This window comes from Ambystoma mexicanum, chromosome 2p, assembly GCF_040938575.1.
Source record: "Ambystoma mexicanum isolate Mex_15411 chromosome 2p, UKY_AmexF1_1, whole genome shotgun sequence".
In the NCBI taxonomy this organism is placed as follows: domain Eukaryota; kingdom Metazoa; phylum Chordata; class Amphibia; order Caudata; family Ambystomatidae; genus Ambystoma; species Ambystoma mexicanum.
Window position 1 is genome coordinate 474,894,152 of NC_090923.1, and position 26,937 is coordinate 474,921,088.

At 49.3% G+C, this 26,937-nt stretch overlaps 1 protein-coding gene across 1 annotated transcript in view; it reads left to right on the forward strand.

Moving 5' to 3' along the window:
* LOC138566488 (protein shisa-5-like) overlaps window positions 1–26,937 on the forward strand; it is a 538,445-nt gene that overhangs the window by 363,127 nt on the left and 148,381 nt on the right. The window contains exon 4 of the mRNA XM_069643854.1: window positions 23,753–23,998. Within this exon, the coding sequence (XP_069499955.1) occupies window positions 23,753–23,998 (246 nt within the window). The remainder of the gene's footprint in view (window positions 1–23,752; window positions 23,999–26,937) is intronic.

Sequence of the window (26,937 nt, forward strand, 5' to 3'; positions counted from 1 at the left end):
ATCTGCGGCTTACCTCAACGGACATGGCCCAGGACAAAGGGAGCTCGACGCCCGGATCCAAGCCCTGGATGCGGATTATATAACGTTTTCAAGGAGGACGAGCATTCGCGATGCCTCTACTGCCTCCATGGGGACAAGACGCACGTGGAGAAGGACTGTGCGTTCTGCAAGAACCTTTCGGAACGGACCAAACAAGATCGTCGTTCCCGCCTCGCCACCTGGCTGGAGAAGGGCACAGCAAGTGAGAAGGCGAAGAAGTCTCAGCGGGCTTCTAAGTCCTTTGAGGGCGCCGCGGCGACGGGGCCCAACAGAAGGCCAAGAAACCGTGAGTCTGCGGGCTCCGGGAGCGCCGAAAGGTTGGGCTCTTTGGTTGCCAAGCACGGCGCTACTTCCCCGGCACGTTCGACCACGAGCCAGCGCTCTGGTTCGGGGAAGAGGAAGTCCGAGAACCCGGGTAGGCTGCTGGAGCGGACCTGGTCAATCTCGAAGGGGGAGCGAGGCGCTGACCGTACCCCCAAGGCGAAGGCCCAGGACGCACCTAAGGTGGTGAGGGCTTTGATCCAACGAAGTGGTCACTGCGACCCTGGCAGAGCCGGCTGAGACTACGCCAATGGAAACGGCCTCTGGGCCCAGAGTATCCCTGCCGCCGCGGAGGGAATCCTCTTTCCAGCCCATCGCTAAGACCCCCGTGAAGCCCCCGGCTGAAAAAGAGGGGGGAGGGCCGGTGGCCATTACAGACTCGGAATCAGCCTCTGAGGAGGAACTGGTCGAGACCGAGAAGGGCCTCAACGAAAGGTCCATAGGCCTCAACGAGAGGTTCAGAAACCTCAACGAGAGGTTCGAGAAGGTTTGATCCCAGGGGACCGTCCCTGCTGACGTGATCGAAGATAGCGACGATGAACAGGGCCCAAGGGAGCGGCCATCCCGTCCGTCGCGGCCATTGCCCGAGCCCCAGGATGTCTCGGCGGCAATTTTGTTGCCAATCCAATCCTTATGTACCGAGATAAGGACGAGATTACCACACACCCCGAGGGAGGAGCCAGAACCAGGCCCGTCGGGAAGCCCTCCGAATAAGCGGAGGAGAGTCCACCCCGCTCTGCCCTTCGTGCCTGCGAGACCGGTGGACCCCTCATCCCCCTCGCCGGGAGAGGATACGGCGACGGATACGGGGACGGACGATGACGGCAGCGATGACACAGCGTACATCCCGTCGTCACCCCCCCCCCGCGGGCGTTCCCGCAGACAAGGTTGGCATATTTAAGTAACTTTGTGTCTCACCCTAAGTTACTGGGGAATCCAGACGTGGACCCCTTGCTCACTATTCTTAGAGAGGCACAGATCCACCCTACTGATGAGGTCCAACCAGACCGAAACACGTGTCTGGGGTTTCTGTTGGTACTCTTGTTCAGAGGAGAATTGCCTAGCATTTCGGTGCTGGACTGCCCCAGGACAGGACAAAGACTGATATGTTTGGGATATTTCTTCTCTGTGAAAGATGGTGAGCTAAAGACTCTGGGTAAGTCTCTCGTAACCAGGACTAATGTCTGGCAGAGGGACTCCCAGGACCCCCCTTGTTAATTTGGCTCTTTCCACGCCATGATAACCAGGGTATGCAAGCTCTTCCAGCTCTGCCCTGAAGAACAGAAAAAGGAGGGGTTTCTGTACCAACGACGAGAGGCTAAGAGGAAGACGGTCCTCGCGGTGCCTTTACTCGACGACATCTGGAACGAGGGGCTTGCTGTCCTCAACACCCACCAAGAGGGACAGGTACGAGAAGAAGTACCGAGTCCCCGATGCCTCCCCCTTGTGCCTCAGGGCCCAGCCCACGCCGGACTCGGTCGTCTCGGCAGCGGCTAAGAAGGCGGCAGCGGGCACGGCGGCTTCAACTTCCACTTCCCCGCCAGACAGCGAGGGCAAGAATTTGGACTCTATGGGACGACAAGTCATCTCGTCGGCGGCGACGACTATTAAGGCGGCCAATGCCTTAGCGATCGTGGCCCGCTACGACAGGGAGCTCTGGTTCAAGATAGCTCCCCTGCTAGATTTCCTGCCTGATGACAAAAGGGCAGAGGCCCTAGAAATTCTGCAGGAGGGCGAGGTGGCGTCAGATCACGCCATAACGGTGGCGAGGGACATCGCCGATACCGGATTTCTCCAACTGGGCAACAGAGTTTGCCTCCGACGACAGGGATGGCTCAAGGCAACAGACTTTCGCCAGGACGTCCAGACCAGAGTGTTGGACATGCTGTTCGATGGCAACAACCTCTTTGGTAAGGCGGTGGATGAGTCTCTACAGGCCATCAAGACCGACTCGGAGACGGCCCGGGCCCTTGGGATGCTTCAGCAGCGACGGTCCTTTCGGAGCCCCGGAGGCAGACAAGGTGCCTCCAAAGGATCCAGCGGTGGCTCCTCTGCTTACTGCCAAGCGGCCGGCTCCTCTTCCCAGGAGGCTTACAGAGGTCTCGGCAAGCAAGGGGGATCCTGCCGTCGTCGTCAAGGAGGCCAAGGCGGCAAGGCCTCCTCCAAACAAGACTGACCCGGCCGTGGGAGGCCGGCTGACGAAGTTCGTCAGCGTGTGGGAGTCCATCTCCACCGACCGTTGGGTGCTGGACACCCTGGCCAACGGGCACTCGCTGGAATTAAGTGCCCTTGCATTCCTCCCGTGGCCAGGAAGGAGAATCACGTCCCTCAACTACTGTTGGAAGTAAAGGCGATTCTCAAAAAAGGTGCCATCGAGCTCGAGGCTCCGGGGCTCCGGAGTGTACTCAAGGTACTTCCTTGTCAGAAAGAAGACAGGCGGCTGGCGCCCCATCCTGGACCTGCGTCGTTTAAACAAACACATCAAGGAGCAGAAATTCGGGATGGTCGCCCTCCAGCACGTGCTGGGACAGCTGGAGGAAGGCGACTTCCTATCGTCGTTGGACCTGGAGGATGCTTACTTCCACATCCCCATTCTAAAAAAGCACAGGAAGTTCCTCAGGTTCGTGGTTCAAGGACGCCACTACCAATTCAGAACCCTACCGTTCGGATTAAAGTCGGCACCCAGGGTTTTCACCAAGTGCCTGGCATCAGTGGCGGCGCGGCTGCGCTTGCAGGGGATCCACGTCTACCCCTACCTGGACGACTGGCTAATCCGGGCAAGGTCAAGGGAACTCGCCGTCGATCATACGGCGAGGACTGTCCGGTTGCTCATGGAGCTGGGGTTTGCCATCAACTACCCCAAATCCCACCTGGTTCCATCACAAGTAGTACTGTTTTTGGGGGCGAAGCTCGATACAGTGGAGCAATTGGCCTCCCCTTCAGAGGAGAGGATCAAGACCATCCTGGGCAAGGTGCAGCGCTTGTTAGCCACGGACGTGGCCAGGGTGAGGTCCATCAAGTCCCTTCTCGGGATGCTGTCCTCATGCATCTACCTTGTGCCCCTTTGCAGACTTCGGATGCGTCCGCTACAGGAGTTCCACGACGCCCGCTGGTTTCAGGCGAGGGGCTGCTTCGAGGACAGGATCCCCCTCGACGAGGAGTTCCATCGGGCGATCCTATGGTGGGGCACCCGGGCTCATCTCACGACGGGAACGGACTTTCAAACCCCGGCGTTTCAAGATACGGTGACTACGAACGCCTCTCTGGAGGGTTGGGGGCCCACACCGGAGATCTCCATGCAAGAGGCCTTTGGCTCCCAGAGGAGAGGTCCCTTCACATCAACATCTTGGAGCTCCGAGCAGTGTTCTGGGTGCTCAAGTCGTCCTCCCGTCCCTCAAGGACAAAGTGGTGAGGATCTTCACAGACAACACCACCACGATGTTCTACATACGGAAGCAGTGGGGCACCAGATCCCCAGCCCCATCCAAGGAGGCCCAGGATCTGTGGCACTGGGCCGTCGCCCAGGGGATGTTTCTGGTTCCCTTCCACCTGGCAGGAATAAAAAACACCATCGCCGAATAACTCAGCAGGGAGCTGCGCTCGTGCCACGAGTGGGAACTGCGCCAGGATCAAGTGGATCGACTCTTCCAACGATGGGGCAAACCCCAGATCGACCTGTTCGCGACAGCGATGAACTCCAAGTGCCAGAGGTTCGCCAGCAGGTTCCCACAGCTGAGGAGCATGGGCGATGCTTTCTCGTTCCCTTGGGACGGCCTGTTTCTATACGCGTTCCCTCCATTGCCGTTGCTGCTCCGCCTCATCAACCAGCTCAAGAAGTCCAGGTGCAGGATGATCCTCATCGCACCGGCGTGGCCGAGGCAGGTCTGGTTCCCGGACCTTCTGGATTTGTCAACATCCCCGCCAGTCAGGCTGCCGGCGGACGCGGATCTTCTCTCCAGAGAAGGAGGCGCCATTCTCCACCACGACGCACAGTCGCTGAACTTGCAGGCCTGGCTCCTGCAGCACTAGAGTTTGGAGGGTACGATATCCCGGCTGATTGCAGAGAGGTTCTTGCAAAGGGTGTCCGGTCATTTGGTCGATAATAAATGGTTGAATGACCATTTGATCGAATCAAAATGGTCAAAAAAAAAGGTCAAATTTATTTATGTATTTTTTTTTAGTTTTGGTTGCTTAACAAATATTTTTTAATAAAGAAAAAGGGGGGTTGGGGGGAACCCCCCCCCCCCATAAAATAAAATGTTAAAAAAAAAAAAAATCGACCTTTTTTTTCCGACCATTTTACTTCGATCAAATGGTCATTCGACCATTTGGTTTTCGACCAAATGACTGGTAACCCTTGCAAAGGCCAGGGCGTCCTCAACTCTCAAGTGTTACGGTCATAAATGGAAGAGGTTCTCTGTCTGGTGCCGTGCACAGAAGATTAACCCTCTGCGAATTACGGCCTTCAAGTGCTGCCGTACCTGCTGTCGCTGGCCAAGGCTGGACTGGCTCACGCCTCCATAAAGATACATCTGGCTGCCATCTCCCGATATACCAGGACGACGGGACGGGCGTCCTTGTGGTCTCATCGCCTGGTGAAGGAATTTATGAAGGGACTATTCTGATCATTCCCGCTGGTGAAGGCTCCTGCCCCGGCATGGGAGCTTAATGTGGTGCTGACCAGGCTCATGGGGGCCCCATTCGAGCCTATGCATTTGGCGCCTTTGAAGTTCCTGTCATGGAAGACAGCGTTCCTCGTGGCCATCACCTCTGCACGACGAGTGGGAGAGATTCAGGCCCTATCTTGCAAGCCCCCATACTTGACTTTTCATGACACGAGGGTGGTGCTGAGGACGCACCCCTCCTTCATGCCCAAGGTGCTGTCGGACTTCCACCTCAACGAGCCCTTGGTGTTACCAGTTTTCTTTCCGTCGCCTTCGACGCCGGACCAGAAGACTTTGCACTCGCTGGATGTAGCTAGAGCGCTGAAGTTCTACGTGGACCGCACGAAGAGTTTTCGGAAGACGTCACAACTGTTTGTGAACTTTGGGTCTGTGAATCAAGGGAAGGCTCTCTCGAAGACTTCCATTTCCAGATGGCTCTCCGGCTGCCTCATGCATTGTCACCGGTTGGCAAACCGACCGCTGCCTGGCCGTCCGAGAGCCCATTCGACCAGAGCGATCGGTGCTACCACGGCGTTCCTGTCTGGTGTCCCCTGCTGGACATCTGCAGGGCTGCTACGTGGAGGTCGACGCACACCTTCACAAGATTCTACTGCGTCGATCGGGACTCCAGGGAGGATTCCCAGCCTGACGACGGGGAATATTCATGAGCATGAATCCATGCCAGACCCATGCTGGAGAACAACAGTTACAGGTAAGTAACTTGTTCCTTATTCTTCCTAGGATTATATTCCTCCCCAAACCTAACGAGGATATTCTGGATTGCAGATTCTACAGGCCGCTCTCAATACTAAATATTGACAACAAAGTTCTGGCATGTAGAATCCTCCCTATCATTCCAAATATGATTACAGCTCTCGGTTTGTACCCGTTGTGCTGCAACTCAAAGCCTCCATAAGCTATTTAGTGTTAATGCATTAGGTGACCCCATTTACCTTCATTGGCCACCTTTCTAGATGCCGAAAAGGCTTTTGATTCACAGGATTGGAACTGCAGGTTGATGGTCCTCACCCGTAATGGAGTGGGGGCATTTTGTATTTCACTAGTTGCATTGCTATACACTCGCCAATGGCACAAGTATATACAACGGTGGTTACATCTGATAAGTTCTCGTTATTTAGGGGCATGTGCCAAGGTTGCCCTCTCTCCCCATACTGTTTGCACTATCCAGCAAACCCCTAAATGCAATCTTCCTCGAATATCCCACAAAATGGGGACTGTTTCTCCTTATTAGTACCCGGGACGAGGAGAGCAACCAATCGGATTGCTTGGATCGCAGGCTGAATCACACAAAACAAGCTAGCATTCGAAGCAACTTGACGACTGCTTCGCCCGCCCGCACCGCGATCTTCCCCCTCACACTTCCTTCCCATCCATTTTCCTGACCCTCCAACCTTGGCCAACTTACCTGCTTACTGCGGCGATGGTGCCTGCCACCTCTGTGTCGCTCTGTCTCCTTGCTGGTCCGCCATACAAATGGAGGAGGGGCTCTGCGTGGAGCCCCGTCTTCCAGCTCAAACGGCATCCATCTTGTGTAAATACATTTTTTGTCAATGAAGGGGCCGCGAGGCGACCCGTTCATTGAAGGAAAATACATTGGTTTCAACATCTTGGGTTACCGAATTGGCAGCCCAGAATGCTAATATCAATAATCGCGTCTTCCAAGCGCTGGAATGAGTGGTACCGGCCCAAGGATCCTGGTTAAAGGCCCTCACAACTTTGAGGTTATATCTAGAGCCAACTGCTACAATGCCCTTAGAGGGTCCCAAAACCAGGTGAAATGTCGGGGCATTTATATAGCACGCTCAGTTACTCAGCTGATGTCCTTCAGGTCTAGATTTGCATTACTTAAAATGTTATTGCCTGTATTTCTTCACAAATATCCCTGTATGTTTAAATACACAATTTGCAAAGCTCAAATCATTGCTATCTCCCTTGGCTTGTTTGGGGTGAAAAAGCAGCCCGAGTTAAATGGGAAACAGTTACCCTACCTTATCAGGCATGGGGCCTAGATATACCAGATGTTGGAACCTACAGACTTGTTTGAATGCTGCATCATGCGGTCTAATGGGATCTACCTGCCCAACTCCCCAATGAATTTGACTTGAGAAAGTGATCACGCTCCCATACACTTTTTAGAGCCGGTACCTTTTTTGCCAACACAACCAAACCGATGAGATACACTGGACTCCACAGAAGTCAAACCGGCGCTGGTTACCAGGGAGAGAGTGGGAGTCGGTGGCACAAGGTAAGTAGTGGGGGAGCGGGTAAGGGGATGTGGGAAAAGTACTTTGTGATTATACCACAGCTTGCATTTTCGATTCTACATTTTCGAATTTGTACTTTCGCGCCGCGGTTTAATCTTGTACATCCAAATTCAATATCGCCATCCAGCTCCAAATGGTAGATGGCATCAGATTTACAAATGTCAACATGTGTTTCAACCAGACTTGCTCCTTTTCAAGGCTATCTGGTGGCAAATAGTGAAGTACATTTCCAAAGAATTTCGCAGAAAAGAAAATCTTTGAGTCTGAAATCCTTCTATACTCTGAAAGGGTATATTGCGTGTGTCTCCACAGTATGAGCCTCAAGAATAATAAACTCCTTTAGAGGTTCTACCTCATACCTCTGATGCAAACCTCTCCAGCTTTTTAGCTCCTCACTGCTACATTCCAAAACTAAATGTTGTCCTGATTATAAACAGGGCAATCCATTTGGCAACCTTCCACCATGTTCAATGTTTCACGTGCTTTCGCTTTTAAATGAGGATGCCACAATTCTGAGCACATTTTTGCCAGGGTTCAAAATTGAGGCGCGCTGAGAGCTATTTAGCTCCTGCTTGTGGCCTAGAAGAGCCTAGTTATATTGACACCAAGAGCTACAAAGAGTTACTTTTCTCTCCTCAGGCCAACTGATGCCAAGCAAGCACACCTATATGAATTTAACTATGTGCTATTGGTATAATCTAAAAATACATTATAAGACACATCTATAGGACATTTAAAACATAAGGGGTCATAAAATATGGACAAAAGATATGTTTGCATCTTATGTGGAAGTTTGATTTGTGGAACTTTCTGTATTGGCTCCTCATTTCCCAGTGGTAACTCCTGGACACTAGTTATTCTGAAGAAGCAGAAGCTGCTTTTATCTCCTTCTTATCCAATCTTAATTTCGATCCCTGTATTGTTGTGCAGGATTGGTGAGACCAGATCACGCAGGATTCAAACAGGACGACATTGCACCACCTTGGGTAACCTCATGAGAGTGATGCACTAATCGGAGAGCTGTAGAGCGATCCCAAGGAGCAGGCAATAGCATCATTTGATGCTGGAAAAAGGTTGGAACCTTGAACTTGTGAATTTTGGACCAGTGTTCCTAAGTCTGGTGAAATTGATTTACACAAAGCTAACTTCTAGAATTAAGAAGGGTGGAGTAGTTTGCAAGAACTAGTAAGTGGAAAAGGGCGCCAGGCAATGCTGTCTCCCCCCTCCCCCACTGTTCCAGCTGGTTATGAAGGCCTTGATGAATGCCTTACGGCAGGGTGCAAAATGTGCTCTTATCACTAGCTGTATGCTACTGTTAATTGACTCTGTGAAAGAGAGAGAGAGCGAGAGAGAGGGAGAGGTGTGTTTTTTTTTCTCCTATTTCTTTGTTATGGCAGAACTTTGGATTTCTCTGTTCCCACTTTGCAGGACTTCTAAACCTTTTGCTGACTTAGCTGCTTTTTTAAAACTTTTGTGGGACTTGTGTTGACGTCATCCTGCCACTTCAACATTTTGTCTGAGCCCATATTTCCACCATGGCTGGGGTGCGCTTAAAGCACTCCATTTTGGTCCCTGGTTGATTGGTGGCAGCTGCTTCTAGTTTTGGCTTTCCCAACAGGTGTAACAGTTTTGCATTAGTAGCCAAAAGGGTCTACCTGATAGCCATTTGGGTGCTATTGCATTTTATATGTCACACTCCCTGCCAATTGATTTGTGGCATTTGTGGGTCTCGGAAAAACATGAGGTAGGGCTACGATGTAGTTGCGTCCTGAGCCCTGGGCCTTCATGTGCTAGAGTGGTTTAAACCGGGTTAGGCAAGTTTTCTGCCTGAGATATGTTCAATGTGGAATCTGATAACTTGAGTGTAGTCTTGAGTGGCTGGCTGCCAAAACCTGTTTGTGTTTGCCTGGTGTTTGACTGGAGAGCTGGATTAGGGCTGTAAATGTTTTGATGGGGGATCCTGTGCATTTCTCAGACTCTTACAAAATATGTTCTGGTGGACTGCTGTGGAGATGGGCTGCTGCTTTTGAGAACCTGGTTTGGCATACATATGTTTCTTTAACATCTTCAGGCACCGGTCCTATTGAACATAAGCAAACTGCTCAATGCCTAGGGACACATTTGCGGATGTAGGTACTGGTACACTGTTGACAGGAAATGAGAGCGTTGTAAGGGGACCAACTAGCCAAAACCGAGACTTTCACTCCTTGTTGTAGGACTTCCTAGAGTGAATGGCCCTAATGTCAAAATGTCTGCCTTTATGATGAGAGGATTATTCACTCCAGCTCTGCCATTTCTTTAAAAAAAGGACCCTCCCTGCAGAAGGCTGTTAACCGACACGTGCTTTGGATATGAAAGGAAAATTAGATGTCCAGTTGAGAGTCCCTATGAAAAAAAATATATGTTCTCCCCCATCTGCAAAATCAAACGTGGAGTGCACAAATCCTAAAGTGGGTTACATTACATTCCTACATAGATTACATTCTACCCGAAAGTGTGCATTGTTGCCAATCCAGCACAGAATCAATTTTGGCAGACGCAGCCCACATAATGGGAGCACAAGTGGTGTATTTTCCACCTCCCCTCCACTACGAAGCTACGCCAGTCCGGGGCATGGCACAAGGAGCATCAGTTTGCAGTTAATCAAACAGAAGGGCGAGCCATAGAGGAATGTTTCATACGGATGCCAAGTTAAATTGGGGCGATGTCATCTGCTGCCTGGTAAGGCAAAGTTTCCGTTCTTCCAAATGTTGGTGCACGGATTACAGAAGTTGATTATGGCCTGAACATATTCGGTTTACTGCAGGCTCTAAGAGGAACGTTCCATCTTTGCATGTGTACATGTTTATTTACTGCCACAATTACATATTTGACAGTATTTCACTTTTAATCCAGTGTCACAACACAATATATATGTATTTGTGCATGAAACTGAATAGGCTGCTGGAAAAAGATGAAAACTTTATTAAGTCTGGTCAAAGTAATTCTTATGTATAACTTGCACTGAAAACAAAGGTACATTTTTATCTTGTATCATAATTTATTGTAACAGTGTCCTCCTGACATTTTAGTCCTTGTATTGTGGCCAACCATATATAATCCCTTTTTAATCACAAAATATAATAATTCTTTGGCAGTCAAGGAATGCGTTTATTTCTCATGCATGTTCTTTTTATTTTCCATTATGGAGAACAAGTAGAACAGACTACCTCTCCCTTTTCACGCCTTTAGTAACTTTGGGCTACGACCACGGTGCTAGAAGTTGATTAAATCGTCTGCACTTTCACCAGCAATCTGTTAATTTAATGATTGATTCTTCTTCGTTAATATAATTCACATAACAAAACCATATACGGTACCATCCAATACACGATCACACGCACACCCCCGCAATTAATGAATCATAGTAAATAAACACAACCAATTGAAACAAACACACTGAAGTGTCAAAGAAATCTAGTACCACAAAATGTCATACATTTATATACAACTCTAACAAAACTCACGTGTTCTATTCCTCATGTACTGGTAAGAGCACTTCAATTATCAACGTGTGATTTTTTTTTTTTTTAGCTCTTTCTGAATGTCACTAAGTTTTATATACGGTACAGAGGTATAGTACGTTATCGAGGAGGAGAAATCATCCTAATAGGACAAAACACTAGTGCTTCTGTCTAGTCAAATACAGGTCAACACACAGTTTCGGCTCCTTACACAAGATAAGTCTGTCCTAAAACATTCTTGTTTGGTCACAAATGAGGGCCTTCATCAGGACGAGAAATTTCTTGATGTGGATATGGAAACCCCTTCTCATGTAGGGAACTCCTTCCCATTGGCACGCATATAGGGCTCTATTTTTAAAATGTAATCTTCATTTTTCTTTTTGAAACAAAGCCAACTGGCGGTTTCTCAAAACCATTTAGGATGTTCCGGTAGGTAGATAGTCTTCTCCTACATATTTCTTGTTAATTTTCTGATACCGCAAATGGCATTTCTCATGTCGACCAGCTTGTTGCAGACGTGCGGGATAGAATCCTTCCATGCAACATTAGTCTGTACTTCATAAGAAATCATGAATGACCACCTAGAATCGCATATGGATTTTTCCCTAGCATAGTTTGAGCCAAACATTGAATGGGTCATACACATTTTGACACATTTTAGTTAGTTATTCATATGATCTTGTAGACTGCATAAATACCAGTGTAACATCCTTTCACTTAGCCAGCCAAAATCGGCAATGCTACTGAGAGCAAGAAAAATCAGTCAATTCCCAAAAGATTGCAAGAAGAGCCAGGCCTTATACTTCTAACAAAAGACAGGTACAGCCATGAAAGAACTTGTAAGTAAGTAACTGCAGTTATTAATTCCGAACCAAGGCCCAAAGCATCTGGGCACTGACAGCAACTGGTGAGGCAATTCAATATCATAAATCAAAAAAGAATGTTTTAAGGGTTTTTTAGAAGAAATGGTCCGAGATCCCTTACAAATGTCGAGGAAGGGAATTCCACAATACCAGAGTTAGGACAGAAAAGCAACGTCCTCGGGCGCTTGCCTTGTGAAAGCACGGGACTTCCAAAACATTTTGGGAAGGTGATCATTGAAGTCACAAAGGCACATAGCAGGTAAGCTTTGTCCAAAGAAAGACAGGGACTTAAAAATGAATAGCACGGTGTAAAATGCATAAAACCTTAAACTTGGTACAGCTTCTGACAGGGATTCATTGGCGCTCAGTCAACAGCGCAGTTAAGTGAGAAAGCTTGGGAGCATTGAGAGATAAATGTGCTGAAGAATGTGGTAAAATATGTAGCCTCAGCACTAAATGAATCAGATTGTCCAAGGTAAATACCATTGCAATAGTCCAGAGAGCCCATAATAGAAGCTGTAACTAATGAGGAACGAAACTGAAATGGCAAAAATGGGAGAATCTTCCTAAAAAAAAACTCAGCCTAAGGAAGCCAGCTTTACAAACTGAAGCTATCTGAGCTTCATGTGAGCCGGTAGGAAGAAGCTTTATTCCTGGGCTCTTAACACAAGCACCAGGAACTGGACAAGTACCCAAAGAGTCCAGCCAAGAATTCCAAAGAGAACAAGAATTTATTTGCAGAGCCAACCAGCTTTCGAGGGGATTGGGTCCTCCGACGTATTCCATATCTATGACATGTAATCACCACAGCTGTGCTGCTTCGGAAACTTTTTTCGGCGTCTGCGTCCTGCGTCGATGACGTCGATGCGCCGTCGTCGAGGGCCTCCTCCGACATCCGACGTCATCCGATGTGATAAGTAGGACGCACGACGCCCGTAGCCTCAGTTCCGTTTTTTCCGCGAACGTGTTGCTTTGTGATTCTCGGTTCACGCCTCGACTCTTTGGAGTTCTGTTCTTCTCGGTTCTTCGAACCTGTTCGTTTTGTGCAAATCCTTTGTGTGAAGATGTCTTCTACTTTGTCTTCGACCCCGCGTCCGGGTTTCAAGAAGTGCAGGGAGTGTGGGTCCAAGATGTGTGGGACTCGCACGACGCCTGCCTCTGGTGCCTCGGGGAGGCCCACGACACGGATGACTGTATCGACTGCCAGTCGCTCACGTCCAAAGCCTTACGCGAACGTAAGAAGAAGTTGTCGGTAGGTCGGGTGTCCAAGCCCAGGAAGTCGAAGTCTGCGGGGCTTTCGACGGATGATTCGAGGGGTGACTCTCCGCGTCATCGTCGGAAGTCTTGTGGGTCTCCTTCTAGGAGTCGGTCTCGCCACTCCTCAGCCTCTTCGAGGCGTTCTCGGAAGCGCCGACACCGGTCGTCTTCCAGGTCCTCCTCGGAGGACTCTGCCCGGCACGTCGCTTACCCCACCAGCCGTGCGACGCCAGAGGAATGGGCTTCCTTCGGGAAGAAAATGCTGGCGATTCTTGAGTCGCAGGGTACTAAGCCGTCCGCGCCCCCGAGTGGGGTCGGTCGTGAGAGGTCGAGAGACACCGCTCGCATGAGTGGTCGGCACAAGTCACGGGAGAGGTCCCGTTCGGACAAGGAGACTCGTTCTCGCCGTACCCGTTCCAGGTCCCGGTCCTCGATGCGTTCGAGACCGTGTGCACCTATGAGGTCTTCGAGGAAGACATCGACGTCTGAGGCGTCGAGGGCGTCGACAGGCTTTCTCGAGGCTCCGGCTTCGAGGAAGTCGAAGCCGTCGACGCTCGGGTCGTCGAGGGACACGCTCGGGGCTCCGGCCTCGAAGGCTGTGTCGACGCCGCCGATGCTGGGGGCGCTGCGTCTGACGTCGGCGCCGATGCCGGTTCTCTCGACGCCGACGCCGATTCGCTCGACGCCATCGACGCCTTTCGTGTCGGAGGTACCCTGTGGCACGGGAGAACCCCCTAGGAAGGCTCTGGTTAAGAGCAAGCACTCTCGGGTGCCTTCTTTTCGCCACCCGGACTATATTTCAGAGGCGGATGAGGATTCTGATAGCCTGGTTCCTAGTCAGGTTCCAGATGAAATTGTCTCGGGCCATAGTCAGTTTGACGATTTGAGACAGTCACTGCATGATGCCAGTGGACTGGACACCTCTCCGGAGGTGGAGTTTTGTAGGCCTGAGCCTGGCTCTCATGCCGATTCCTCGTACCGGCGCCTTATGGCTAGGGTTTCTGAGTACTTGGGATGGTCTGCTCCCCCAGGGGAGTTTGTGCAGGATGATCTGACGGACATCCTTGATGTTGGTCCCCCAACTGACCCGGTACTGCCGTTCCATATGGCTTTACAGAGAAGGGTGGCGGCGGCTTGGACTGCTCCTTGTCGCGAAAATACCGTCCAGCCAGTAGCGACCCCTGCTACTTGACCAGGCACCCCACTCCGGAGAGTTTGGGGGTGCAGGCGGCCACGGCCCCGGCAAAGCAGGCGTCGTAGCCTACCATCCCTCCTGATAGGGACGACAAACGTTTTGATGGCTGGGCGAAGAAAGTGTTTTCTTCTGGTGGTATGGCGCTTCAGGCGGCCAACTCCATTTGTGCCTTGTCTCGTTTCACACACACTCTGTGGAACTGTGTTGCGTTGGCGGCTGAACATATTCCCGAAGGGGACGAACGGGATGGTTTCCTTGCTATGGTCCAGGATGGTAAGGATGCCATGTGTGAGTCCGTTCAGTCGGGTTTGGATTTAGCTGAATGCGTCAGTAGGTCCATGGCGGCGAGCACCATGATACGCAGGTTTGCGTGGTTGCGGAAGTCGGGATTTGCTTGCTCCTGATGTGCAGTCCCGGCTCCTCAACATGCCCTTTGACGGTGAACACCTTTTTGGCAGCAAGGCTGACGAGAGCCTTGAGAGGTTGCAGACCTCAAAAGCTGCAGCGAAGTCGTTGGGCGCTGCAGTTCGCCAACCTCCGCCTTTTCGTCCTAGGGGACAGCAGTGGAGGGGTGGTTCCTTTCGCTATTACTCATCCTTCAGTAAAGCGAGAGGAGCTGGCAGTCAAAGAGGCCAACGCAGGGGTACCAGAGGTGGACGACAGGGTACCCGTGGTGCCAAGGCCGCTCGGGCAGTTGCCTCTTTGCCCTCAGGTAACGCCGCAGCCGCTCCCACTCAGTCGTGAGGCCATGTCCCATGGTTCGCCGGTTGGGGGAAGGCTGGTACAGCATCTTGTAGAGTGGCAAGCCATTACTTCAGAAGTGTGGGTTCTGGAGATCATAACCCACGGCTACTGTCTTCCCTTTCGGCACAGGCCTCGCGACAATCCACCGGGGAACCTCTCTTTGCAGAGTCCGGATCCGCTCCTTGTGCAGGAAATTCAAGCCCTGCTGGAGAAAGGCGCCATAGAACTGGTGCCTGTAGCGGAGAGGAACAAGGGATGGTATTCCCCTTATTTTTTGATTTCGAAGAAAGACTGGGGATTGAGACCCATCATGGACTTGCGCGGTTTGAACAAACTCCTCAGGAAGGACAAGTTCAAGATGGTTACTCTCTCTCAAGTCCTCCAGGCCCTTCAGCTTCAGGACTGGTTGGTGTCACTCGACCTCAAGGATGCTTACTTCCATGTGCCGATCCATCCCAAGCACAAGAAGTACCTGAGGTTCGCGGTTGGCGACTCGCACTTTCAGTTTCGGGTCCTGTCGTTCGGATTGACCTCCGCCCGAGGGTTTTCACCAAGCTCATGGTGGTGGTGGCAGCGCATCTCAGGCAAGGGGGGATTCACGTCTACCCCTACCTGGACGATTGGTTGATCAGGGGGAGCTCTCCCGAGCAAGTCCTGGATCATCTGTCCGTCACCTGCCGCTCCCTTCACAGGCTGGGCTTCTCCCTCAATTTAAAGAAGTCCCATTTGACGCCAACACAGCGGCTCCAGTACATCGGAGCAGTGCTCGACACTTCCCTGGGGCAGTGTTTTCCTCCCAAGGTGAGGGCTCTTCACATTCAGCAGATGGTGCACAAGTTTCAGCATGCCCAGACGCTCCCTGCGTTCGAGTTCTTGAGGTTGCTCGGCCTCATGGCATCCTGCATTCTTCTGGTGCCAGAGGCTCGCCTGCGGATGAGATCTTTGCAGTGGGCACTCAAGACGCAATGGTCGCAGTCCTCCGGCAGGATGTAGGACCCGGTTCAGGTGCCGCCCTCGGTCGCCCGGGATCTTCTGCGGTGGGCCGTCGAAGGCAACTTGATGAAGGGGGCTCCATTTTGGCTTCCCTGGCCGGAGGTGACGATCGTGACGGATGCATCCCTCACGGGATGGGGAGCTCATGCCAACGGGCTGACAGTCAGCGGTCGTTGGTCTCCGTCGGAGTCCAGACTCCATATCAATCTTTTGGAGCTGAGGGCCATCAGGCTAGCCCTGAAGGCTTTTCTGCCGACTGTGCGAGGAAAGAGTGTCCTGATCCTGACGGACAATACAGTGGCCATGCACTACCTCAACAAAAAGGGGGGGGGCAGGGTCACTTCCTCTGTGCAGGGAGGCGATGAAGCTCGAGTTCTGGGCCATCCAGCAGGAAGTTTCGATCTCGGCAGTTCATCTGGCCGGAGACGAAAACGTGACGGCGGACGCTCTGAGCAGGCAGAGCGCAATCTCTCACGAGTGGGAGGTGGCTCAGGAGATTCTCCTGGAGATCTTCGCCCTTTGGGGGACCCCTCAAGTGGATCTCTTCGCCTCCAGTGTCAACCGGAAGTGCGAAAGGTTTTGCTCGCGGGAATTTCCTCCAAAAGGAGCCTTAGGAGACGCGTTCGTGGTGGAGTGGTCGTTCCCGCTGCTGTATGCGTTTTCTCCAGTCCCCGTCATCCCGCAAGTGCTGCGGAGGTTACGGAAGTTCGGCTCCCGGATGATCCTCATTGCCCCGGCGTGGGCTCGGAGGATGTGGTACCCGGACCTTCTCGACTTATCCATCTGCCCTCCACGTCGTCTTCCCTACCGAGACGATCTGCTCTCACGGGAGGGGGGTCAGGTTCTCCATCCAGAGGTCAGATCCCTCAACCTTCACGCTTGGCTTCTGAAAGGTTGAGGTATAAGGATTGGGACCTCCCTGAGGACGTGATGGAGGTGTTGCTTTCGGCCCGAAGGCCAGCAACAAAGTCTCTGTACCGTTGCCGTTGGCGTAAGTTCTGCGACTGGTGCAGAGTTCAGAATGTGGATCCTTTTGCATGTGACATCCCCATGGTTCTGTCCTTTTTACTTTCTTTGGCCCACAGGGGCTTGCAAGTGGGTACCGTTAAAGGTTACCTGGCGGCGCTGTCCATCTTTAAGCGCTCGTCTGAAGAGTGTTCTTACTTTAAAATCCCTTTGATTTCACAGTCTCTGAAAGGGCTCACTAATGTGTTCCCTCCGTCACCTTTCCTGGTGCCCGGTTGGGATTTAAACCTTGTTCTTAAGTTTCTTATGGGTGCTCCGTTTGAGCCTTTACATTCTTGTCCTTTGAGGCTGTTAACTCTGAAAACTGTGTTTTTAGTTGCGGTTACTTCCGCTCGCAGAGTGAGTGAGTTACAGGCACTTTCAGTTAAGCCTCCCTTCACTGTATTTCACAAGGACAGGGTTGTCCTTAGAGTTCGTCCTTCTTTTCTTCCGAAGGTAGTGACGGAATTTTATTTGGCCCAGAAGGTTGTTCTTCCGGCATTCTATCCTCCTCCGCATCCTGGTAAGGAAGAGGAGAGGCTCCATAGTCTTGATCCTAGGAGAGCTTTAAGCTTTTATGTTGCACGCATGTCCCGGGTCAGAGTGGACGATCAACTCTTTATTGGTTTCGCTGGAAAGCGTTTGGGGCAAGCTGTGACGAAACAGACTTTGTCTCGCTGGATTATTTTGGCCATCTTGGAGTGCTACCGCTTGGCGGGTAAGGACCCACCGGCTGGCTTGCGGGCCCATTCTACCAGGGGTATGGCTGCGTCTACTGCCCTGCAGAGGGGTGTTCCTATTCGCAACATCTGTGATGCAGCCACCTGGGCTTCAGTACATACATTTGTACGTCACTATTCCCTCGATTCCATCCGAGCACAGGATCTGGCCTTTGGCAAGGCGGTCCTTTGCTCTGCTATTTGATTGGCTATTCTAAATTTTGATTCTAAATTCTTTCCCTCCTCCTTGCTCTGGTACTGCTTTGGGAGTCTGTCATAGATATGGAATACGTCGGAGGACCCAATCCCCTCGAAGAACAAGTTACTTTCTTACCTGGTAACGTTCTTTCGATGGGATGGTCCGACGACGTATTCCATATCGCTCCCGCCCTGCCTTCCCCGCTGCAGAATTTCTTTTGCGATTGCAGCTTACGTTCCGCAAGGCTTTGTGTCTGACTGGCAGTTGACTAGTGTCACACGTTCTGGGGTAAAAAACTACAACTGAGGCTACGGGCGTCGTGCGTCCTACTTATCACATCGGATGACGTCGGACGTCGGAGGAGGCCCTCGACGACGGCGCATCGACGTCATCGACGCAGGACGCAGACGCCGAAAAAAGTTTCCGAAGCAGCACAGCTGTGGTGATTACATGTCATAGATATGGAATACGTCGTCGGACCATCCCATCGAAAGAACGTTACCAGGTAAGAAAGTAACTTGTTCTTCTCCCCATTGAGCTTCAGCCAGTTCCTGGATATCCAGCAACCAATCTCAGTTAAACACTCCTTGAGTTTAGAAGGAGGATCTGAGACCGGAGAGCTGAGGCGAAAAACCGGCTGAGTGTCATCGGCATACATATAAAAACAAATACCATGGGGAGGAAATGAGGTCAGCAAGGGGACGGAAGTATAGATTCAAAAGAAGCGGCGATTGGGAAGGCCCCTGAGGCACCCCACTGGAGATGGGAGACGACAAAGAACAGAAAGGAAATAAAGAAACAGTCTGTTTGCGGTCTGACAAAAAGGAAGCAAACTAGGCTAAAGGGGCACCAGACATCCCGGTCCTCTCCAAACATTGGAGAAGAATCTCATGGTCAATGGTATCAAATGCCGCAGAGAGGTACAGGAGAATGAAAGCTCCGACCTCTTTGCGGTCCTGAAGTAGTACCAAATAGTCAAGAATGGAAATCCTAACAGACTATGCCCCCTTTAGTGGCCTAAAGCCTGCTGGGGAAGGATGCAGATTGGTCTTCGTTCTCAAGAAACCTAGATAGCTGAGGGGTGACAGTACCCTCCATTAGCTTCGTGAGAACCGGAAGCAACAAAATGGAACGATAACTATCAGGCACTGTTGGGTCAAGATGAGGCCTTTTCAAAAAGGAGAGAGACCATGGCATGCTTCAAAGAGGCAAGAATAATTCCATTAGAAAAATTGAAAAAGAGAAATGGAGAGCTGCCGTTAACAGTGCAATGCAGTCTATAGAAAAAGATAGGATCAGATACAGAGGAATAGGGTCAGAAGGAGATTACAAACGGCTTTGAAAACAATCTCATCAGTAACAGGTTCAAAGTGAAAAGAAGAGGGTTCACTGCTAGTGTGAACTCCTAGAGAAGGAGTCGAAACAAGAATACTATACCCAGTCGGTACAATCAGACTCCCAATCCTATCAATCTTACCCACAAAGAAGGAGCAGATTAAATCAGACTTCCTGAGAACGAGAAGAGTCGATCAGAGTGGGGGAAGGGGCACAGAGAGTTCTTTAACCACTTGAAATAACTTGTGCAAGGAACTGGTGGCTGAAATGATGCATCGGCATAAATACTATGATTTTAGCTGATTTAATAGCCTTCTGATAACCTAAAAGAGCATGCGTGTATTTAGCTTTAGATTCCGAGTCAAGATTTTGCACCTCGAAACATATTTGTGTTTAGGCGCATTATAAATACCCAATAAATAATAAAATAAAGCAAGATACCGTTTGTGAGAGGAGAGAGTGTTTTTCGTAAGGAAGGAGCAGGACCTGAGAAGACCGAAACCTAGAATCAATGGGGAGAGCATACTTCCTGAGCAGAGCCAAAAGGGTTGCGATAGCGGTTCAATCCAAATGACAGAAAACTAGGTTAATTTCTGTTATGTAAAATTGTATTTGTTTAAAATGGTTTCCATCCCCAGAGCAAATTGTTAAGGAAACAGAAGCAATGAGGAGAGTAAATTGAAGAACAACCATGGTGTGGGACAGATGCAGTCTAGATCAGGGGTGTATTGACCAGTTTTACTCCCTAGAAATTGGCAAATACTCCTATAAAATAAAAATACGGAGTACAAATACTCCCAACAAAAAAATAGGAAAAAGGCTAGTAGAATCTTGCTCCCCTGCTTTCGCCCTCACAGCTCCATGGATATTGTGAGAAACCCAAGGGTATTCTCCCTACTAAACCCCTTTGATTGTCTACGCAGGTGGCCAGGGAAAGGCCATCGCTATTGGTTCCTGACCCTGGAGTGGAGTACCCTTGAGCGAGACATAGTATGCCCTTTTTCTTATTGAGAACCAACCCAAACCTTTCCCAATCTTCCTGGGCTGTTATAAGCCAGTTCATCTTGTTTCCCCGCACATGACAATTGACGGTACTGTGAAGAATAAGAGGCAACTAAGAGCAATGAAGATTGCTCTTTTACCACTCTGGTACTGGGATGAGGAAGATGCCTGTTAGGAACTGTGAGGGTCAGGCAAGTGCCATTGATTGTGGTCAGGCAGGGCTAATTGGACTTCTTCACTTGCGGCTCCTTGCTGCAAGTGTATTAAAGGAGACCAGCCCAACAGCAGACCGAGCCACTGGGAGTGCATCTGGGAAGCCAAATTGTGCGGAAGCAGCGGGAAGACTCATGCAAGCAGGAACCTTATGAGCTGAGGCTCCATGGAGCAGACTGGAAGTTGTGAAGGGGCTGCCCTTCTCCCGTGGGTTCAAGATGTTTGTCTGTTTTCTGAGGTTGACACAGGAGAGCCTAAGGGGCAGGAGTTGGACCCCTGAATCGGAAAGCAGAATGATGTGTGCCCCGAGCTGCTGGGAAAGCTGTGAACGCAACCAGTGAGTTTCCAATGAGTGAGAGACCAATGCGTGAGCGTTTGAACTTTTCTAAAGGAATATTGTGTTAAAAAAAGCACGTTTTTGAAAGTCTCTGAGTGCTGGGTGTTTCGATTGAAGCAAACTAAAAGAATATTAAGCAGCAGGTTGAGTTAAAAGTGTTACAAATACAACCCATGCATATTGAATACGGAACTGAATGAGAACTTTACAATTAAGCAGAACTGCTACATATTGAGTTTAAAAAGGACAGTAACTTTAATTTCAAGTAAAACCATTATATTATGATGCTTGAACCAGCTGAGTGGAATCCCAGCAGTCATTGCAGCACTTAAAATCATGACAAGATTTTCAAATTCCTTGCTTGTAAAATCGTTTTCTTTGATACTTTTCCTTCATTAATTGACAAAGAGTTGTTTATGGTAAAATGTTTAATCTGTGCACTGCTGGAGTTTTAACACATACGAGCAAGATTCTCCCTGTTACTGCTTATATTGAAGCACATTAAAACGTTTTTTCAATGCATATTATTAAAATGCTTCAACTATTTTTTTCTGCAACACATTAGAAGCTGCATAGTCGATATTTTCATTCCAAACAAATTCTACATTGATTACATGGATTAACAAATGGAAGATCTCTTATATTGGGTTAAGCAAGAGGCCAGGCACTAAAGGGGATGACAGTTTGTGGCCATGAATTATGCCCCCTACAATACATAAAAACGATATTGCAAGTCCCATCGGAGTTCCATGACCTTATACAGGATCTCTGCCTTTGGCCTTGCTTCTCTGTTTGGTCACAGGAACTACTTAGTGATTTTCAATACCCATATAACGTACGGTCGAGGGGGTTAAACTACTGATGGGACGTTCCAAGGGAAGCATTTCTAGTTTGCAGGATTCTAGCTCCATATGTAACAACTCTGTATTTTCTGATGGCAATGAAAGCAGTATCACAAAGTATCCCATGCGTTAATATCTGTGTCAGCGAGGGAGCAGATCCCAGAGCTAAGTGTGGGATAGCCCCAATAGGATTCAAGCATAAAGCATGCGCAACACTTTAAACTCCATATTGTGCTCTGTGTGTAGCTAACATAACACTGCTTTCAAATGGACTTGACATTTCTGCTCCCAGTTAATTTGGCAGCCCAATTTTGCACTGATTGTGCATTTGTTGGCAAGCCAAATTCTAATGAGCACGGTGAGCATCATCCCCATATTTTGTTTGTGGGGGAAAAGGCAATGTATTGCTTTATACACGCAACTGAAGATGATCACTAATGCAGTCTGAGGGCAGCTAGCCCCAGAAACGTGGACAAGATGCAGTAAACTTTAGACAGCCATGCTTGACCAACCCTAAGCAGCTATGGTTTGGGTCTGTTTAAGCAGAGGCTGTAGCCTTTGCTTGAATTGGGATCATTCATAGACTGCATGATTCCTTCTATCTGCTATTTGAGTGTTCATTAAGGGATAATGGTCGTCTATTGATCAGCGTATACATGGTCATTGATGACATATTTCATAATATTTGCACATGGTATTAAGTAGACCCAAAACATTTCCAGTGGTCGGTTTTTGTGCCAGAGTGGTGTATGAAATGCTGATTGATATCTGTTAGCATCAGTCCTTTATAAGATTGTTATTCAGGCCAAGGTGGGCTCGGTCATGACCAGCTCTTTAGCCACATGAACCCATTTGAATAAATAGTGTCAGAGACTGAAGAGAAGTCATATTTCATACATGCAACCTAAATATTGCCCTATCAAAGCTATCAAACCGGTCCTCCTCAATTAGTACCAGCATAGTTAACTAGGCTGCCTCCGGGTGGGGAAATTCAACTGGCAGTTGCACTTCATGCTTCCACTTTCATGATGAGTCTGCAGTTTTCTTGTGTTCTCTTCTCTGTTATGTGTTTGCAAGAACAATGGCAGACATGATCTGGATCTCTATTGGCATACACTTATCCTCAAGGTATTAGTGAGAATGTAGTGAATGATAATCCGTTCTAAATCCCAGTTTATCAAAGTGAGTAGCTCAAAGTATTTTTATTTATTTTATTTATTTATTACATCTGATTATACGCCCAAACCCTGGGGTGTCAAGGCGTAGGTTACAAGGTTACTTTGATGCTTTCTGGTTACAGGGAAATAGTGTTAGGACATGGTACTTAACACTGTAGTTGCAATTGTTCATTTTCAGTTGACATTGTTATAAGCATACGGTTATTCAACACCTCTTGAGCAGGGAGGTTAGAATTTATTGCAAAGCCAGGTTTTTGTCATTTTTTTTAAATGGGTGTGGGATGTCTCCTTCCTTATGTTAGAGGAAAGAGAGTTTCAGATTCTGGGCGCTGCTACAGGGAAACTGGAGATACCTGTTCTTGTGTTCTTAAAGCGGGGGATGAGTAAATGGGTGGTGGAGTTGGATCTGAGGGATCTGGTGGCTGTTTTGCGAGTGAGCCACTGGTTGAGATATATGGGGGCGTTTTGTGTGATGTATTTGTGTGTGGTGGTGAGTGTTTTATGTAATATTCAAGCTTGTGTGGGCAACCAATGTACTTCCACCCCCCCCCGTCTAGTCTGTGATATATGGTCCCTTGTATTGATGCCCAGTCTGCTCTTAACACTTTGTTTTGCAGCAGTTGCAGTTTAGCTAGGTTTTTCTTTGTGGTGCCTAGCAGTAGTATGTTGCAATAGTCTAGCTTAGACATAATGAGGGCTCTTGCTAGTGTGATGCAGTTTTGTGGGGTCAGAAATTGTCGACTAAGGGCAATGTGTTTGGCCATGTAGGCAGTGGAGGAGGTGAGTGAGTTGATATGTTTACTCATGGTGAGACTGGAGTCTAGGTGTACGCCTAGGGTTTTGACTTGGCTTGAAATGGATATGTGAGTACCATCTATAATGATGGAGGTATAGTCCTGGTGTACACTTTTCAGACGGGCTGGCGGTTTGTTGGTTTACCAAATATTTTAACAGAAACATTGGAACATCATGGTGCATTCTTTTCAACACACACAACTCCTACTGCTTTAATTGTTAACCATATGTACTAACAGATTGTCCTTTTTGAATACTTTCAGCTGTTGTGACGACTACAACTGCCACCGTGATCCATGCACCATATCCCCAGCAGCAAATGGCGCCACAGAATTACCCAGCGCCAGCAGCCTATCCAGCATATCACCCTGTGCCAGTTCATCCGTCTCACATGTATCCAGGAGCCATGCCAGCAGGGGGTCAGGCCACAGCTTCCTATCCAACACAGTACCCACCACCTTATCCAGCACAGGTTGCAGGACCCCCTGGCTACCAGGAGACTATGGCGAGTAAGTACACCGCTGTTTACCTGCGACTTCACGTATTTGGCAGATGGATAAGAGAATGTAATGCATACATTTGACATGTGGTCTTTTATGGCGTTTTTCACCGAAATAAAGAATTTGTTGTTGTAATGTATACAAAAAATAAAACCTTTCCATGAAGGCAAAAACACCAGATTGAAAAAGATCAGGCGATTTAATATCAGAATCAACAATCCTCTTTAATTATTTTACACTGTAGCAAAGCAAACCACTGCACAAATTGCAAAGTGTCATCAAAATGGAAAATATTAAGAAAAAGGAGACTGGTATACCAAAATAATCCTTTAGTGTTTAGGGCTATGCTACATGGGTTGATGTCTGTCAGGATGTGTAGTTTTCCGTGCCATTTTTTTTAATAGCCTGTGCTGACATCTTCGACCTACAACTGCACTGTTACTATCATAAAATAGGTTTCTGGTCAGGGACAAAGTAGTAAATAATGTGTCTGAAATCTTCACGTGGCTTAGAGATTCATAATTGTACCATATCCCTGATGAGTGGCAGCTTCATGGATGCACAACTGAGAATCCATGCCCTTGGAAGAATAGTCCCACTTCCTGGCAACTTTTCATGCCTTCATCCTGTCCCTAATCACAGCATTGCCCCAAGGGGGTTTCTTGTGTTGCTTCTTCCACCACAAGTCATTCTGAAGACACCCCAGAGCTCCTTGTTGATGTTTTATATATGATATGAGAAGTCATTTATAACGTGCCTGTACACAAGTGTTTCTAGGTGCGACAAGACAAGGGAGGGAGGACAGAACAACCATCTTACTAGGCCTTGTGTCATTCAGATCGCGAAGGTGTGGGGTGACAGGAAGAGTGCAAAGTAACTTGTAAGTACAGTCGGGTGGTGACTAATATGTGCCAAGAATCAGGGGACTGTAAGGTTGCAGATACAGTCCCTTAAGTGGTTGGGAGGCTCGCAGGCAGTGCAAGGGCAACCGGTCATGCAGGAGCATGGTCCTATGAGGTCAGTGGGTGGCAAGGTAAGTAGTATGCACAGCAGACGGGAACATCAGCAAGGGAGAGGGAGAGAGAAAGCGGAAGCGAAAAGGAAGGTCTTGAGTTGCTTCCGGAATCTTGGGTGGTTCTGCTCCAGTTTGAGAGAGGCAGGGAGGCTGTTACAGAGGGAGGCTCCAGCCGAGGACAGAGATCTACCCCCCACTCTCTGCTTGCAGAAGCATCTGACCCTCAAAGATTAGGAGGTGGCTGAGCAGAGGGGTTGAGAAGGAAGATGCTTAGGAAGAGCGAGTTGGATGTAGTGTGATCCCCGGCCCTAGAAAGCCCTGTGGACGATGCAGAGGGTCTTGAACTTGATCCTCTCAGCCACAGGGAACCAGTGGAGAGATTTCAGGGCAGGAGAGATACGTTCCCTGGGCTTGAGGCCAAGGACAAGTCTCGCAGTCATGTTCTGGATAAGTTGTAAAGGGTGAAGAGTAGAGGCAGGCAGATGTAGAAAGAGGCTGTTACAGTAGTCCAGCATAGAGGACCAGGGCTATGGAGATAGTGTGCTTCTGGGGGAAAGTGAGAAAAGGGAGAACACCTCTGAGGATGTCAAGCTGATAGTGGGACTTCTTAGAGACGTCAGCGATGTGAGGAGAGAAGGAGAGGTTGGTGTCGAAGGTGACCCCAAGGTTCTTAGCCTCACAGAAAGGAGAAGGTGGGGGGCCATCGTGACAGAGGGAAGGCAGGAGCAGGTGTCCCAATGAGGAGGATCTCTGTCTTACTGGCATTAAGGCAGAGATCACTGGAGGCCCACCATGCCTGAATTGCGGACAGACAGTCTGGTATGAGAGAAGGAACCGCAGAGGCTAAGGGGAGTCTGAGGGGGAGCCGAGTATCATCTGCATAACTCTAAAAGTTAGAGCAGAAGGTAGAGATGCGGTGGGCCAAAGATGCTAGGTAGTGGTTAAGTAGCCAGGAAGAGAGGTTGAACCCCTGGGGAACACCACGAGCGAGAGAGAGAGCGAGAGAGAGAGCGAGAGAGAGAGCGAGAGAGAGAGCGAGAGAGAGCGAGAGTTGATCTGTGAGAAAGGAGGTCAATCCGGCAAGGGCCTGACCATAGATACCCAAGTTGTCTCGCAGACGATTGAGCAGGGTGGCGTGGTTGACCGTGTCAAAAGCAGAGGATAGATCGAGGAGAATGAGGACAGAAGGAAGGTTAGAGTCAAGATTGGAGAACAAGTCTTCACAGGTGTTCGGGAGAGCAGTTTGTGTGCTACTGGCTGCTCTGAAGCCAGACTGGTGGTCATGGAGACAACCAACAGATTCAGTATGAAGATTAAGCTTGAAGATGGCCGCCTTTTCTAGGAGTTTGCCCACGAAAGGAGTAATGAAGATCAGCTGATATTTTACCGGAGAGGAAGGATTGGCAAAAGGCATCTTAAGAAGGGAGTGCTTAAAGGCGGGTAGAGGTTCCAGTGGCAAAGGAGTGATTACAGAAATCAGCCAAGGCTGGAGCAAGGGTGTCGATGTGGTCCTTAATGGTTCTGGAGGAGCAGGGAAGCACCTGCTTTGACGAGACATTCATAGATCGGACTTGTCTAGAAACATTGTCGGGAGTGAATAAGGGGGAAGGAGGAGAAAGGAAGAGTAGAAACGGCCAGAGAAGAGTGATAGAGGGAGAGAAAGAGGAGGTAGAGGAAGAGAGAGTGGACAGGATGTCCTGAGTTATAGTGGTGAAATGAGATGCTGTGGCCATGCACAGGGCCTGGGAGGGAACAGGAGAGGTAGAGACTGCAGCAGGGTTGGCCAGCTCCTTGCAGATTTTGTAAAATTTGGCACAGTTGTAGAGGCCGCCGAGATGCGATCTTGGATGTAGGCTCTCTTATTAGAGAGTACAGAGAGTCTGTATTTCCTTTGGAGTAGGTGGCAGGCCAGTTTGTCAGAGGATGTGCTTGA